This window comes from Ceratosolen solmsi, unplaced genomic scaffold (assembly GCF_000503995.2).
Source record: "Ceratosolen solmsi marchali unplaced genomic scaffold, CerSol_1.0 scaffold53, whole genome shotgun sequence".
Lineage (NCBI taxonomy): Eukaryota > Metazoa > Arthropoda > Insecta > Hymenoptera > Agaonidae > Ceratosolen > Ceratosolen solmsi.
This window is the reverse complement of record NW_011948441.1, coordinates 2,067,073-2,083,427: the sequence shown is the minus strand read 5'-3', so window position 1 is coordinate 2,083,427 and position 16,355 is coordinate 2,067,073. Positions and strand designations below refer to the sequence as shown.

The 16,355-nt window shown below is 31.3% G+C and overlaps 1 protein-coding gene and 2 non-coding genes across 3 annotated transcripts; 2 read left to right on the top strand and 1 right to left on the bottom strand.

Annotated features, from left to right (window-relative positions):
• Positions 1–1,259: 1,259 nt before the first annotated feature.
• LOC105365715 (uncharacterized) lies at positions 1,260–2,931 on the top strand. The gene is made up of 4 exons (XM_011503948.1): positions 1,260–1,297; positions 1,482–1,532; positions 1,616–1,721; positions 1,808–2,931. The coding sequence occupies exons 3-4, from the start codon at positions 1,617–1,619 to the stop codon at positions 2,816–2,818; spliced, it is 1,116 nt and encodes a 371-aa protein (XP_011502250.1). The 5' UTR covers positions 1,260–1,297; positions 1,482–1,532; position 1,616; the 3' UTR covers positions 2,819–2,931.
• Positions 2,932–10,300: 7,369 nt separating this feature from the next.
• On the bottom strand, positions 10,301–10,372 carry TRNAQ-UUG (transfer RNA glutamine (anticodon UUG)). The gene has a single exon. It is a non-coding gene; the product is annotated as a tRNA-Gln (tRNA).
• Positions 10,373–13,213: 2,841 nt separating this feature from the next.
• Positions 13,214–13,285, top strand: TRNAD-GUC (transfer RNA aspartic acid (anticodon GUC)). The gene has a single exon. It is a non-coding gene; the product is annotated as a tRNA-Asp (tRNA).
• The last annotated feature ends 3,070 nt before the right edge of the window (positions 13,286–16,355 follow it).

Below are 16,355 nucleotides of genomic sequence, written 5' to 3'. Positions count from 1 at the left end.
TTTAATAAATGTATATATTGTTACTTTATTTACTTTATTCTCGTATATGGTTTGGAAATTTAAAATAACATGATTTATAACATACATTGCCCGTTAGTAATTGTCCGTATTTCATTATATATGGGCATTTATATATATATATTTTTAATTAATTCATAATCATAGACCCTTGTTTTTGTTACAATTCTTAATAATTTAATATCAACATTTTTTAAGAAAATATTATAATAATTTCAAGTAGGATTAGATAAAATAATAAAATTGTGGTTACATTCTACAATCTTTATTATTAGTTTCGGTTTTCCGAATAACATGTTTACTTATATATAATCTAATCTACATAGATTGTTATTAAATACAACATTTGTTGTTCAAATTTTATTATAAACAATTAAATTTATATACATATATAATATTTGTTATTAAAGTAACAAAAAAATAGTTATTACATTGTTTGCACGTTTAAGTAATAATTACTATAATTTTCTAACAAACAGATGTTTGTATAATATGTAGCTGTTGAACTTAGGAAAAAGTATAATTAAATGTGTCATAAATAAATATATCGATTACATAATAAACGTATAAATATAATACATATGATATTTAAAATACGTCAAAATGTATACATTAATAAATATCATATTAATTACTGCTGCAGATAAAGGTATAGAAATATTTGTAAATTGGATGGAGGTAATTATAGAAGTTTAAAACCTGCAATATAAAATTTTCACACGTAAAATTTGTTGTGATAAAAAATTCGTTTTATTTTATTAAAATTTTTCAATAATTTATTTAAAAAATTATTTCACTTATTTACGAAACTTTTTTAAACCGAACAATAACACTAATAACAAAAAACAACAATAACCGAACAATAACCGAATGATAAATGTATCCAGTCACCTGTTATACAACATAATATAGTTGTCGAAATAACATTACTTACATTATTAGTAAATTAAGCATATTATAAATTATGCTATTCATGTTAAAAAATAGTGACATATAAATATTTTTGTGAACATATTTACATATAAGAATTTTATGCGTTATTGATTGCAAAGATTGTAAAGAAGTCAAATTTATAGCAAGGCTTTCTTTATTTAAGCGTCCCGCGCAAAGGTCTTTCATTGATTTTGTGCACCACCTAGCTGTTAAAATTTTTCATACTCCACTAAACACAGTTCCATATTTACTTCTGCCACATTCAAGCAATGCATGCACATCGATAATAATAATAATAACAATAATAACAACGACGACGACAACGATAACTATTGTTAAAATAACGGTAACAACAACAACAACAACAATAATAGCAACTAACGCATTTTATGTTTTCTGGCAAATCACTATATACAATTTTTGTATTCTGTGTTGATAAAATTTCACAATATCGCATTGTAAAATAGTACACGTGCTTTTTTATCATTTATGTAGTAATAGTAACATTAATTAACTATTGTATTTTTAAGATGATATCATTTGACGTGATTTCGAAAATTATTACGTTTTGGATGGCTAAAGTATGATCAAGAAATATTGAGTTATTTAGTAGTTTATAACCTACAATTTACATATTTTAAGTGATTTTTAATTAAAATTTTAGCATGCATGAGTTTTGCCCGTTATGTTTGAAAAGTGGCAATAAAGTAAGAATTAAATCTTTCCAACTCAATTTTCAAGAAGCTGTATTGATGTGTGCCACAGAGAATGTAAGATTATTTACTTTTTATTTTATAATAATTAATTAATTAATAATTTTAATTAATTGGTAATTTTATTTTTAATTCTTCTACAGTGTACATGGCCATTTGGTTATAAAAACCTTATATTTATTAATCGACCAGTGGGGAAAGAATGGTCTAGTACTTGGGATGAATCAGTACTAAAGTATACAAAAAATGATCAAGATATATTGCCTGATTTATCATCTTATATACCATCGCAATCATCTAGCAGCAAAGGTGTCAATTGTAATAGAACCAGTACGATGTTTGTTCAGGATCAAGTGCCTACATCGATGCCTAACCTTACAAAAGAAAATGTAAAGCAGCCTCAAGAATTGTATTCAGTATTAATTGAGCCAAATGAATTATCTGTACATAATAATATTAATAATAGAACAAATTTAAAACCAAAAGTTGTGTGTTTGAAAAATGTGAACTATACATTAGAAAGGCATGTTCCAAAAGGTTATACTTACATTAAAAAAAATACTAATAATGATAGACATGCTGAATCTGGAAAAGAGTTAAAAAATGATGAAAATATTGCAAATCTGTCTATTGCATCAGTAAATAATTTAATACCTGTTGAAGGTAATAAATTAGCATGTACTTTACCCAAGTTGAGTGTAGTTAATGAAAGATCAAAGGAAGGATTAAGACTGCTAATTAGAAAACAGAAGAGATTAGGTTCTTATGAAAAGTTTGATTTCCAGGAATTAATGAAACCAATGTGTGCTACTATAAAAAAAGAAGAAAAGCCAGATTTAAGCATAAATGAGAATGTAAAAGAATGCTGTCCCAATGTTTTAGTAAAGTCCAAATTTCCAAATGATAACTTAATGGATTCCAATGGAGCAAATATTGATGTTGATAATAATAATCAACTAGATGTAAATTCAACATTAGCTTTAAGTAATTCATCTAAGGATTATGTAGTTGATCAGGAGTTAGTAGAAAAAGAAGATTTTAATTTACAGTTGGAAGAACTCTTGGCTGGCTTTTCTAATGATGTAAATAATGTAGAAAAGAACAATGTAAATAATACGGATGAGTACGATTGGATTAATTCCTTATTCGAATGAATTGAGTATTAAACTATTCATTATATAATATTTATATATTTGTACACTAGCGAAATATTATATTAGAAAAGATTTGACAATTGTAAGCGACATTTTAGTCATTACGTGTTGCATGAATATTTATAGGTATTTAGGGAGCGATTGTATATTTATCCTTTTTTAACGATAAAGCTTAAGTCGATGAGCTTAAAAAAATGATTTATTATGTTTACCATTAACCATTTACTTCGACACACTAACAATACAATTGTGAAACGAACTTTTGAGGCGCTTAACTAAATTTCATCCGCCGTTTTAAACGATTGCAATGAGGAATATTAATAGCGCCACGTTTCTGTAAATAGCCGAAATCCTCGGGATTTCATCTCGAATAGATAATTTGTCGGTCGAAGAGAAAATACGAACATAAGTATAGAGTGAAAAAAAGGCCAAAATTAAAAAGAATAGAAAAATGTATCATAATGGTTTGAGAAAAAGAGCCTGTTCAGGTAATTCATATAATGAGCGTTCAGCGATATAATGCGACTGACAGGATCATCGATTCCTCAGTCTACAGCCGACGCGGTGAGATGCGAGGTGAGGCGAGGTGTGGCGAACTGAGGCGAGCTCCGGCGAGGTATGGTGAGGTGAAGGGACGTGAACGTAGACTACCCGATGTATACAGCAGGTCGAGTTATACAGGAAAAAAAATGGTCGCCTTGCGATTATCGCGGCGCGGGCGCCGCGGGGCTCTCGGCATATTTTGAAATCGAGTGGTTTTTCGGCCGCGCAATTATCTGTTGGTTGTCGAAGGAAACCAAAGCCGGGCGTTCCTTTTGTGCGTTTTGCGCGCAACCAAGTCTCAGCGCTCGCCGTACGTGGGTTACGACCGACCAAGGGGTTTCAACGATGTGGGTCGGTGCGGGGCGGGAGGGGGGGCAAGCAACGCGCCTCTATCGCTGAAATTACAACCTGACAAACTGACACGTAAATTGGCTTCCACGACTTTTATCTATATACGCGACGCGTCGAAGGGGGAAAGCGAGCGGAGAATAGTTCGAAGCTGCTCGATCCCTGTGCTCGGCTATGCACACTTATATATCAAGGCTAAGCTACACTCCTTGACTGAATTAGCCTTTACATTTTGATCGAAGAATTTCCGAGAGAGCGAGACTCGAGCTTGAACCAAAGTAAGAAACTCTTCTTCGTACGGCTTGCGCACTTAGAGGACTTGGATTTTTTATCGAGATACGAGTTGCCAAGCATTTGGACTCAACCAAGGCCATTTCGTTGCCTCCTGCCCCGTCTGCCTTAACTTTATTCACTCGTTTGTTCTCTTGTTTTTGGATTGCGAGGAAGAGTGCTTCATCGTCTTTAACATTACGTTCAAAATCTCGGTTGCGCACATGTTGAATCGAACTTAAATTTACGGTGGGCATGACTATTTCTGTATTAAAATCTTACATTGCTGGCATTTCCTTATTTCATCTAGTCCTGTTTCAAGATCGAATTGAAACACCTAACTTCACGAAATTTTACAATTCATCATTCATTCGCTAAATTCTTGTAATATTAGTGTTAAGATATTTGAAAAAAGTATCAATTGTTTATCTCTCTAGGTAAGTTGTCTTTAATGTTTTTTTTACAATTGTCGAACGTAATCCTCACCTTCTTATTCAGTTTTAGGAAATAAAGTAGTTGAAGAATTTGTAAAAATAGTGATATGCTTATATTTGACTAAATTAATAACATTAATTTCCACCTATAAAAATTTGAGATCAATGCCGGTGTTATTGTATTTTTTAAGCGCTTTTCATCGTACATTTATGCGTTTTAATTTGATGATGTTCTTTATTTGTATTTTCAAGTTAATTAATTTGAAATTGACTGCGTCAAAACAATTTACTAGGCTGTACGTGCATTTTTTATTAGCTTTCTCTAAGCTTATTATAGGCGCTTAGAAAGGAAATTGTAAATATTTGTTTATGTTTGTGCCTAAATATCGTATATGGAAGCCTAGCGTACATAATATAATGTAAAATGATAATAATTGGTATTTATTTAATTTTTAATGATGCTATTAAGAAAAGCATTCATCCGCTATTTTCTGTGAATATTACAGTTTGGAGTATTGTCATAAATATTTTAGATCTTCATCGAAAATGTAATAATAAAGAATACCTTGACAATTTATTTTGTTCCGTTTAAAATTCATCCACATTACAATTTTTAATGAAAATCGTATTTTAAAACACATTATCATTCTTAATGGTAGTTCCGATTTTATCCATAGAATGAAAATTAATGAGCTTATCGAGCTTTGAAAAAAAAAAGAAAAAGAAAACTATTGAAACGCCTTGTAATCTTAAAAAAATAACAAAGTCTAGCAAATACTATTTTTCTGTTTTTATAATTTTCTGAAATTAAATTATACGAATATTAAAAGTTTGTTGAATTTTATGTTGATATTATTGAAAAATGAAGTATGTGCAGTATTTTATTAAATTCTAGCAATAAACAAAATACATAATTAAGAATATTAGAAAATATTTCGTGTAAAGCGATGCATTAATATAAATATATAAAGTTTTTACAAAACTTTATTTCTTAATTAGGTATAGGTAAATTAAAAATCTATTGTTTCAAAATAACGATGAACGAAATGTAACTGTAAGATTAATAAAATTAATTAAAAAAAATATTATTAACATGTTCGATAGATTTAATAGCTTGAAATTCAACTAGAAATTTCTTTCTGTATAATGACTAAATATATTTTTAAAATCAAAATGGTTTTTTGCTTCTGTAAAATCAATTATTACGAGAAAAAAATATATATTAAATCTATATTCAATATTCTATATCTCATTGAAATCAAAGAAATGTGTATTTACTGATTGATAATAGATGAAGTATCACTTTTTTAATATTATCTAATTACAATTTAATTGTTCATCTCCATTTCAAGACATCAGCTTAACTAATAAGGATTGCTCTTGGAGGCATTGTTTCCCGATAGATTTTAAGCCCAAACTGAATATAAAATATCACTTTGTAATTAAGCTAAGTTAGTTGAATTTCGGTTCAATTAGTTCGTTAAGAGGAATGGAGCAAGAGGAAATTTAAAAGATTACTAGCGGCTTTTCATTCGAATCGGCCACCGAACATCCATTTGATCTTCGATCGTTGCTTTCTAGGATCGATAGTCGGCATCGGTGACCGAGTCCACCTATAAGTCCACGAAGTCAATGCAATCGTGAACCAACGAGCGCCAGGTTATCTCGGTTTCTCTCAATTCTTGCCCCTTACCACGCCAAACCCCTCGACAAGTTAATTACGCGAGAGGGCCCATAGCATCTGTCAAGGCAATTGCCGCGAAGGTAAAATTGAGAGGCGAGCAAAAGAGGGCAGAGGGGGCTTTGGTCAGACTCTATGCACAGGTGTAGTGAAAATCGCAGGAGTACCTCAATATTTAAAGAAGAGATGTGACGAGGAAAAAGAAGGCGAATAAGGGAAATAAGGAATAAATAGATAAATGGGGAATGGTAGATTTTCCCCCGTAAACCTAACGAAGAGGGCCGCAATTAATACGAACGTTTCAATCATCGGGCGAAATAGGATTAGAATAAAAGACCGCGGCCCGTCAATCAGCCACTGGAGGAAGATCCGCAGGGCACGGCGAGCAGGTGAGGTCCTGGATCGTGCTCAGCTCAGTCGTGGACTTGCGCCCGCGCAGGCAACCGGGTCGCGGCTAAGAGCCGAAGTTCGGCTTAAAGGACCTTCGCCAGACCAAGCGTACGAGGAGGGGGGCACGGGCCGATGTCGCGTGGGAGTAATATAATAGTGGTCGTTATCGCGATCCTGCTGGGGCGGAGCTGACATGCACCAACCAGCAGCAAGTCGGGCCTCTACCTCTGCCACCTCTCCGCCGGTCGGAGCTAACGCCACAAACTGCCCGCCATCATGATTTGCGACCGCGGCGCCGAGAAGCATCCCCTTACCCACCTCCGACCTACCTCCGTCCTGTCCTATTGCAGCGTCAGGAATCGCGAGGACCTGGAGGCGCTACACCGCCGACACCTCTACGTCCACCAGGGCTCTTTCTCCCCTCTCACCACAGGACTCAGGACTTTTGAAACACGAGCTCGCACGCTAATCTGATGCACAATTTTAGCCTTAGGACGAGCTCTAGGTACGTAGCACATTGTAGCTTAACGCTCTACTCAATACTCTATGTCTCTCTCTCTCTTTCTCTCTCTCTCTCTCTCTCTCTCTCTCTCTCTCTCTATGTCTGTCTCGTTTCTCTCTCTTCTTCCATACTTTCCTCTTTCTCTCTTTTCCGCAGCGACTCTTTCTCAACGAAGTTTTTAGGCGCCTACATATGCAACGGCTGCGTTTCCAACGATATCTCGATAAGTAACAACAACTTCGCCGAACTCCGCTCATGGCAATTTATAGGAAGATATTGAGGTAAAACTGATCAAAATATGTATTGGAGTTTTGTATGGAATCGTTATCTATAAAAAATATTCAAACGTTATTTACACCTAACTTCGTTTTATAAAACGTCAAGGTATTTCATTGATCATTGCATATACGAACTTTTGCAATATTTTCAAAATCGTTGAAAGGACTTTTGTTTTTGTTGCTTTCAGACGTTAATTTTGCTACACCCTTTTTAATAATCATCAGCTTTATGAAGCTATGTCTATATTTTCTCTAAAAAATTAAATTTCTATTATTCCAATTTGTAATTATTACGAATATCGTCTCAATTTTAAAAATCGTATGTTTACAAATAAAATAAAAATAATTTTATCTAGCCAAATGTTTATCAAGTTTTATAATATAGTTATTTGATGTGGGTGATATGCACTATTATTTCAATGATTATTTATTCAAGCAAGCAGAAATTATTATTAAATACAACAGCCCAACGGCTATTTAACGATTGTTTATGAAAAGTACACGAACATATTATTTTATAAATAGTCTTTATCGGCTAATAATTATGCGGATACGGTCGCTGAAGAGATAACACCATAGAGCTCGAGTACTTTCCAAATATACTTAATCGATGTTACGAGTTCGTGTCGATAAGCATATCGACGAATTTTCAGAAGAAGATGTGTGTTCCGTAGGTTTTACGATGTGCATTATAAATCGAGGGTTCGAGACTAGTGAGGCTAGAGTTCGATTGGCGAATAACCGGCAGAAACTTTGGAAAAGCGGTGGGACATCGGTATAAGAAAATGTGAGTACTAGGCAGAGCTCGTGAAGGTTACATAAGTATTCGATGTACTGTCAATGTTGAACCTCTTTTCGAAATATTTGTAGATATATCGTGGAGTAGACAATGTTCGAGTTTTCCATGAAAATGGAATTTCCGTTGGGCGTAGTCCCTTTATTGATAACAAATTGCGACCAGCTATTTTTATTTATATAAGCTATCGGCTTACGTGACTCTCGTGAATATTATTTATTCTTATTGCATTAGGCTTGAAGCTGCTCTTCGTGAGATGTTGATAAGAACCGGGTCTCTAGCAAATGGACGAGCTTTGACCACCCCCACACTCATGATTTCGCGCCCGCCTCCACATCCATGAAACGTCACCATCGTGCCGTTGTTTTTCATTATCGCTGTTCGCCGCGTACTATCACTGAATTCTTTATGCTACGGGATTATTGCCACATTTTTTATTTGCCCAGCCGCGACTCGTTTAACATTTTTTATTTTGAACTAGAGCCGCATTATTTACACTCACCTTACTTCCGTCATTGAATTGTAGTACCGAGATATTAAAAAACTCAAGTGTAATTATCGCTACGTTTGAAATGCTAGATTACATAGGAATAAACAGTCGATGTTTAAAATAATAATTAAAATGAACTAATAAAGATGTATTATCAAGATTTTAACTTTATTGATCCATGTCTTCTTCATGTATATATTGGTCGGGGGGGGGGGGGCTATTTAGGGGCATATTTCATGAGAAAATCTAAATTTTCGCAATCGTTCACTTGGCAACGCTCAATTCTGTGATAACTAAATTATATTCTCGGAAAGACATACGATTTTACTCGCACATAATACTACTTTTAAAGGAACGTACTGTGATGTCAAAGTACAAATTTACGCGACTAAAAAATAGAATATTTATTTTGCATCTACTAATTACTATTTGCTTAGCTAGTTAACTTCTTATACAATTAGATTTTCTTTATATTTCCATTTATATACGGAATAAAATTAGTTTTTTATAAATGATCACGCTATGGCGAATTAAAATTTAGTTGAGAACAGTACTTCCTTGTAAAATTATAATATTAATGTTAACAGTTAAAGAAAATGAAAATTTGTGCAATCAAATCTATTTATATTTAATACGTTTCTTTATAAATGCAGAGTTAATAAAAAGTTGAAACTATGAAAATATTATTCAATATAAAAGTGAATCTTGTCAGATATACCTTGAAAGTTGTAATTTAAAGAGGTTCCGTTTCAGAGGATATTTTACTGAATTTATTACGTATGCTGTATTACATAATGTCACACTGTAATTTCTTCTCAATTGGATATATCATACTAAATCAAGAAATATATATACAAGAAAAACAAATAGATTTGTCATTATTTCTAGAATCACTCGCGGGAAAATTATGAATTATCTATAAAAAATGAAAATATAACTTATGTCTCAACAAATCATATAATTTTCTTAAATGCATAAATTTTATAACGCACTAATTGCTTGTAGCAATTACTTTTACAACCAAAAAGTAGTAGAACACTTGTAATTCTTTAAGCAGTTGTCTCTTTGAATACTTTTACAATTTATTAGAAAATTAATGTTCATGCGATTTTCATTAAATTTAGATCTTTTGGCAATTATAATTAATATTTCTGCAAAATTTTAAATTTGAACTTGTTTTTTTTGTAATATCTTACAAGAGCGTGTGCACTTATGAAGTTTTTCTTAAATGACAATATATTAATGTATGATATGGAAATCGAATTTCGATTAAACAGAAATCTTTATACCAGTACTCACTATATTTGGATGTAAAGATTATTTTACGGACTGAAAAATGTGTTTAAGAACAATTTTGTATCAATTTGTACAGAAAAATAAGATTAATATGGTCGAAGAATTTTTAATTATATATTTCTAATCGTATAAAATTATATATTTCCATCTCCATTGAAAGTTCTTTCAAATATATTTATTCTATATTTCTTTTACATAGTATTTTTATATATAAGAGAAAAGAAATAATTACGGTGCTCTCGAGTCGATACATTTGACGTGAAAGATTTTTGGTAAAGATGAGTGCAGTATAAATTATATTCAGAATTCCGTAGGCTTGTAAATTCTAATTGCGTGTTATTCGTATTTTAAAGTATTACCTTATTAGAGTATTATAAGAAGAATAAAAGCTCATGATCCATACAAAACATAAAATAAATTTGAATTTGTGCTTGAAAACAGGAATGAAAAAACAAGGTCCCACCGAGATTTGAACTCGGATCGCTGGATTCAAAGTCCAGAATGCTTACCATTACACCATGGGACCACGAATGATAATAAATGATATTAATAACAAACTGTCGAACAATTTTTTATTTAAAAAAAAAAAAAAAAAAAAAAAGAGCTGTATGCGTTATCGTCATACATTTATCTATAAAGAGATATTACTCGATAAAAGAACATATTGCAACCGTGACATAATTTAGAAACATGAAATATTTAAAATAGAGAATGCATGTATTTCAAAAAGACGTAAATAATACTATCTGTTTTCCTTTTGTATCAGAACAGCGTAGAATTGGCGTGTAGCGCGTAAATAACTTTATAATTACTAGGCTTGCCTCTTTCAATCATGCTGCTACGACATTATGTAAGAATGTGTAAACCAAGTAATGAAGCAATCCATAGCCATTTAGTTTTGTAATAAATGTAATATAATAATATAGTTTACTATTTTGGTGTCGGTGGAATGTGGGACAAATAAAGCTCTGCTCTCGTAAATTTTGGACAATGTATTTATTATAATGATAAAAAAAAGTTCTAAACTGCAGTTATCATGTTGTTATGTATTCAAGCCCTGGTCAAGCGGTTGACAAATAAAAAGGGGCATTAGACGAAAGACTCGCGTCGGCCATCGAGTCGGAGTCTCTCTAAAATCATTCGAGGAGAGTCAACCGACGGTCGCTAATGTCTCGCGATTTATGCTCGATAATGCCAATGAGGAAGGTAGGCAGACAGGACTCTGCGATCGAGGGGAACACGCTGATCGTCCTTGACGCGCATTCGATGAGCGAAACGGCATCCAGAGCAAAGACAGGCAGGCTGGCCACTTTTCACGGAGTCGCGCAGCAAGGGCGGAAGGAGGTGGCGCCGATTGGAAAAGAGGAGAAAAAGATCGGGGAATGAGAGATGAGCGAGAAACGGCGGCGGGCTGCGAGCGGTCAGCGGAGGGAGGGTGTGAGAGGGATAAAAAAGGTAAAGAGTGAAATCGGCGGAAGGCGCGTATTACACGCGGGGGGAAAATGCGCAATTGTCTTACGGCGTTTACCCCGACTTCCGGCTGCTCGCTGGTTGGTTGGGAGCTTTCGCATCCATCGGTCTTGGGCTGCAATTAAAGTAATTGGTCTCATTGTGCTGTCCGAGAGGCGAAAGCTAGCGAATGAGCTCCGGGCTCCCCGGCCTCAGCCGAATCGGACCCCAGTGGTACTCAGCCGCCCTGGAAAGGGTCCTCGATGAGGAGTCCGTGCGCACTCCAGTGATGCCCGCAACGTCTGTACGCGCGCTCTTCCACGTCCTTATTGTTAATAAAGTGGGAAATGCGCTTTTCGGGGACACGAGACGTCCTTCTCGTTCTCCGTTAGCGGGCCACCGACTCGTAGAAGTTCGTGATCACCGCATATTTCGTAAAAGAAACGTGTGCTCAACCACAACAAACTTGTCCGCTTACGCACACCGTGCTCGTATACATTATTCCACGCGTTAGTAATCTTATCATACCGAAACACTGATAGAATGTTGTACATTATTATACGAATTAACCCGCTTGGTTGAATAGAATGATGCATACTCCATCTTCCTCATTATGTATTCTTCTCCTCTTTTTAACACCTTAAACACTTGACTCTGATTGCACTTATATATTTTGAGTTCAATTTGTTCTAACGAACATTTTATCAACAATATGTCCTGTATATCTTAAATGAAACTGCAGTATCAATTTATCGTCTTTTTATAGAGCCAATTGTTTAATGCTATTTTGAAATCTGAATGTTCTTGAATAGTTTTTTCATTCGTGCATTATGCGAAAGCTTTTGCTGCCATTTAATAAGAAAGCTAATACAGAAAAATAGAATTAATGTTGTAATAATAAAATAAATAAAATAGAATTTAAAAAAAATAAAAATGTTGCAGCATCTCAAAATATTAAGTTGCCTAATTAATAAATCGTTCAATAACAAGCGGCATGTATATTAATTAAAACTTTAGATTTTCGAAAATTATAAGAATTTACATATCAAAATAAGATTTAGATTCTTAAATTTTATACAAATATTTGATTTCAGAAGCACTGGTATAATGTAATAAAAACATAAATTGGATATAGTTGGAGATAATGAGTTTTGTTTTAAAATAATACACCCCCCCCCCCCGCACACACACACAGAAAGAGAGAGAGAGAGAGAGAGAGAGAGACAGAGAGAGTTTTTAATACAGAATATTCAGTCTACAGGTTACAAATCCACTTCTTGCATTATTCTTATAAAATTCAACTCGTAGCACAAAATTATAGACATTATCCTACGTCATTTCGTAAAATTTATAATGCAATAAGAGATTTCACGAACATACTAATGCTATTAGCAATACAATCAGAACGATTTGTATAAAGTATAATATTATAATCTTATGTATGAATACAATATTCGACTTCGATATAAGTACATTTTAATAATTTATACAATAATTGTATTATAAAATAATAAACTAAAAATAAAAAATAAACACTAAATGTAAAAAAAAAATAAATCGAAGTGAAGAGAACAATATGATAATTTGTATATATAAAATAATAAATAAATATTAAACAATATTAATAAAATAATTAAATATTGATAAATTCGAATAATAAATAATAATTATTAAATATATTATATACATAATAGAGGTTGAATAAGCATAAGCTAACAAAAGAGAAAATTTTCTCGTTATATTTCTGTCATTTAAAACAGGCATATTTATTTGGTAATCAACAGTAAGATATTTCATAAGTCTAAAATCATTTTAATTTGCGAGTAGTGAGTAATAAAGTTATATAACATAAATAATTTAATCTTTTTAATAGTCCTAACTGTGATATTAATACTCGAATAGAAGAATATACCACAAGTCCTCGGTAGTATAGTGGTCAGTATCCCCGCCTGTCACGCGGGAGACCGGGGTTCGATTCCCCGCCGGGGAGATTTTTTTTTCTTTTCGCAACATTAGTTCGTTCCAATATATGATGCTATTCAATTTCTAAAATTAAATGTCAGCCGTATTAAGAGTGAAATAGGCGTAGAAAAAGAAATAGTTATATTTTATTTCTTTATATTTTACTTATTATTATTGAATATAATATTCTTTTAGATATTAATAAAAATTTATTTATTTGAATTTACTTGTTATGCGAGTACGACAGTATGCTAAGTGAATATTATTAATATAATATTATTATTTATTTATAATTTATTAAGAATAATTTTAATTTAATACGTTTCATTATATGCGAATAGAATGTGAATATTTTCACCGCATAGTTTGAAAATGATCATTTTACCGTTATATCCGTAAATTTGCTAATAAAAATTTATCTAATTTTTTCCCGAATAAAAGTCAAATAATCAATTATTTATTTAATGTAAAGTACTGTGTCTTGTGTATTTTTTATTTATTTATTTATTTGTTTTTTTATTGTATTTATAAAGTATATTTTACAAAAAATATTTGTAGCCTTCATTCTAAATTCTACTATGTTGAACTGACGTTGTCTTGTGAATTTTTTATTTATTTATTTATTTTTTTTTCTATTGTATTTATAAAGTATATTTTACAAAAAATATTTGTAGCCTTCATTCTAAATTCTACTATGTTGAACTGACGTTAAATTATTCACGTAAACTATCACGACTACGGCAATTCTCTTCACTTTAATTCGTATATTACTGTTTTGAATTCAGTTTTTGGTTAATTAAGAGTAACCGTTCCCTTCTTTCTGACGTAAAAAAGTAAAAATTAACATATTGAAATTTTATATAATACAGGCGAATTTTTTTCCTTTTTCGTACATAATTCCAGGACTTCATCACGTTTGCCTCTAAAACAGGAGACATTTGCATTTTATGGATGACTCCGCAAACTGTTTTAGGATCAAGTACACTTGACATTATTTATTCAGTGGATTATCAAGTGTTTATTAAACTTCGTAAACTTATAGAACAAGCAGCCTGTATCTTTTCCTTATTATTTATTTGTATCTTCAGTATTCAGCTTCAAAGAAACATTCTTTTTCCAATAATTACATTAAGTTGCAGAAAAGTGAATAAAGCAAAAGTCTGAGTTTTACATACGATTTGTTTTATGCAATTATTTTATTTATACTTACCTATACGAAAGAGAAAATTTTTTTTAACCTAATTTATAAGTAATTTAGAATAATTAAATATTAATTTACACAGTTTAAGCATTAAATGTTATGGAATTATTTATATAATACCTATATAAAGCGGATATGACGATATTTATGATTATAATTCTCATGAATTATAAATTTTTTTGTTGTGTTTCGCTTAATATTAATTTTTCTTTTTGTGCTTTAATATAGATTTTTTTCTTTATCATTTTTAGTACACAAGATACCGTATTACCGTATTATTGTTGATTTATATGGAAAGAAGAAAAGTTTATATGTAATACTTTACATTTTATAATGCTTATTAAGTATTATTAATACTTATATTAAATGAATAGATATTAAAGTTGTTTGCTGAACTATAAAAACAATATATCTTATACTTAAATCTTAAAAGTGTTTCCTTCATTCTTATAAATGAAGGAAGGAGCATGGAGGACTTAAAATTTTAATTACTCTTTAATTTAATGATATATATAAATATGCCATATATATATATATATATATATTTTTTTTTTTTGTTGTTATCAAGATCAGGTAATATTCGTAATCAAACCCTCAAAACAAAGACTTTCAAATCCATAAACATAAAAAACTAACAAAGTCAGCTATTATAGGCAATTATTAAACATTTATTTAGTATGTAAATCAGTAATAAAGCTAAAAAATATGATATTATTCGTTATTTAGTATTTAATATTTAAATTATATTAAAATACATGTATGTTGGCAATGTTTTACAACATGATAAGTTAAGCCAACGTTGACCAATAAAGTGTACCTTTTAGATTAAAATTTTGGCCCTCATAAAAAATTATTCAAATTAAAATATTGTTATTTCTCATTTTCCATAAATGTCTTTATAATACAAATAATATGTAGTTTTATATATAAAAACGATATTTTAATAATACGAAATATATTTGTAGCTGTTTTTGAATTTAGTTAAATTTAGTAACAATCATTAAAAAAAACAAAACAAAACAATAATATAAGAATAAGAAGAAGGAATAAAAGTAAAAAAGCAGATTGTCTTATTAATATTAATTGTACAGTACAATTACCTTATAATAGAATATGAACATTATTTTAAATTTTAATGCCTCTTAAACTATCTTAATTACGTATTATTTCTGCTATTTAGAGTGGCGGATATGTATTTTATAAATATGTTTTTGTAATAATTGTCTTCTAATTATTAATGTTTGAAAGTTCTGAAAAATAATGTGATATTCAATATTTTCCTTCGAAAGGCTTCGGTCTCGAAAGTTTTGTATCGCCTGAGGTTCTTTCACGTCAAGGAGACTGACAGGTTCTGTATTTTCACTCGGATTTAGTACTCTTAAAAATAATTAATAATATCGTTATTTGTCTCTTTTAAAGAATGTTACTAATTTTAAAAAATTGCTTGGAAGTAAAGAAGTAAGAAGCACTTATAGGCTTTAATGATTCTTGATATTAAAGATTATTGTTGACCGAAACAGTGTTATAATTTATGGCACACAGCCGCGCACGCAGACATACATATTTAATACGGATAAATTAGTAAATTGTGGAATGATATGCTTTAAGCGTCTTTAATGTTCTATTTAACAATGAGGCTCGGTAAGATTTTAGCGAAAGATATGTTGTTTTTATAGCTGAAAAAAAAACAAGATTTAATGTCTGTTCATTTAAAACGAGAATTAATATAGTCGAGTAGGTGTTAATAAAATAAACAATATTAATTGCAGAGTTACTTCTTTTTCCACAAATTCAAGTTTTTGATTAATGTGTAGTTAGTTCGTTCCATTAAGTCAAGAATCATAATGAAATTAACCTAAAAGAAACGGCTCGACAGAGATAAGCGGCAATGTTGATT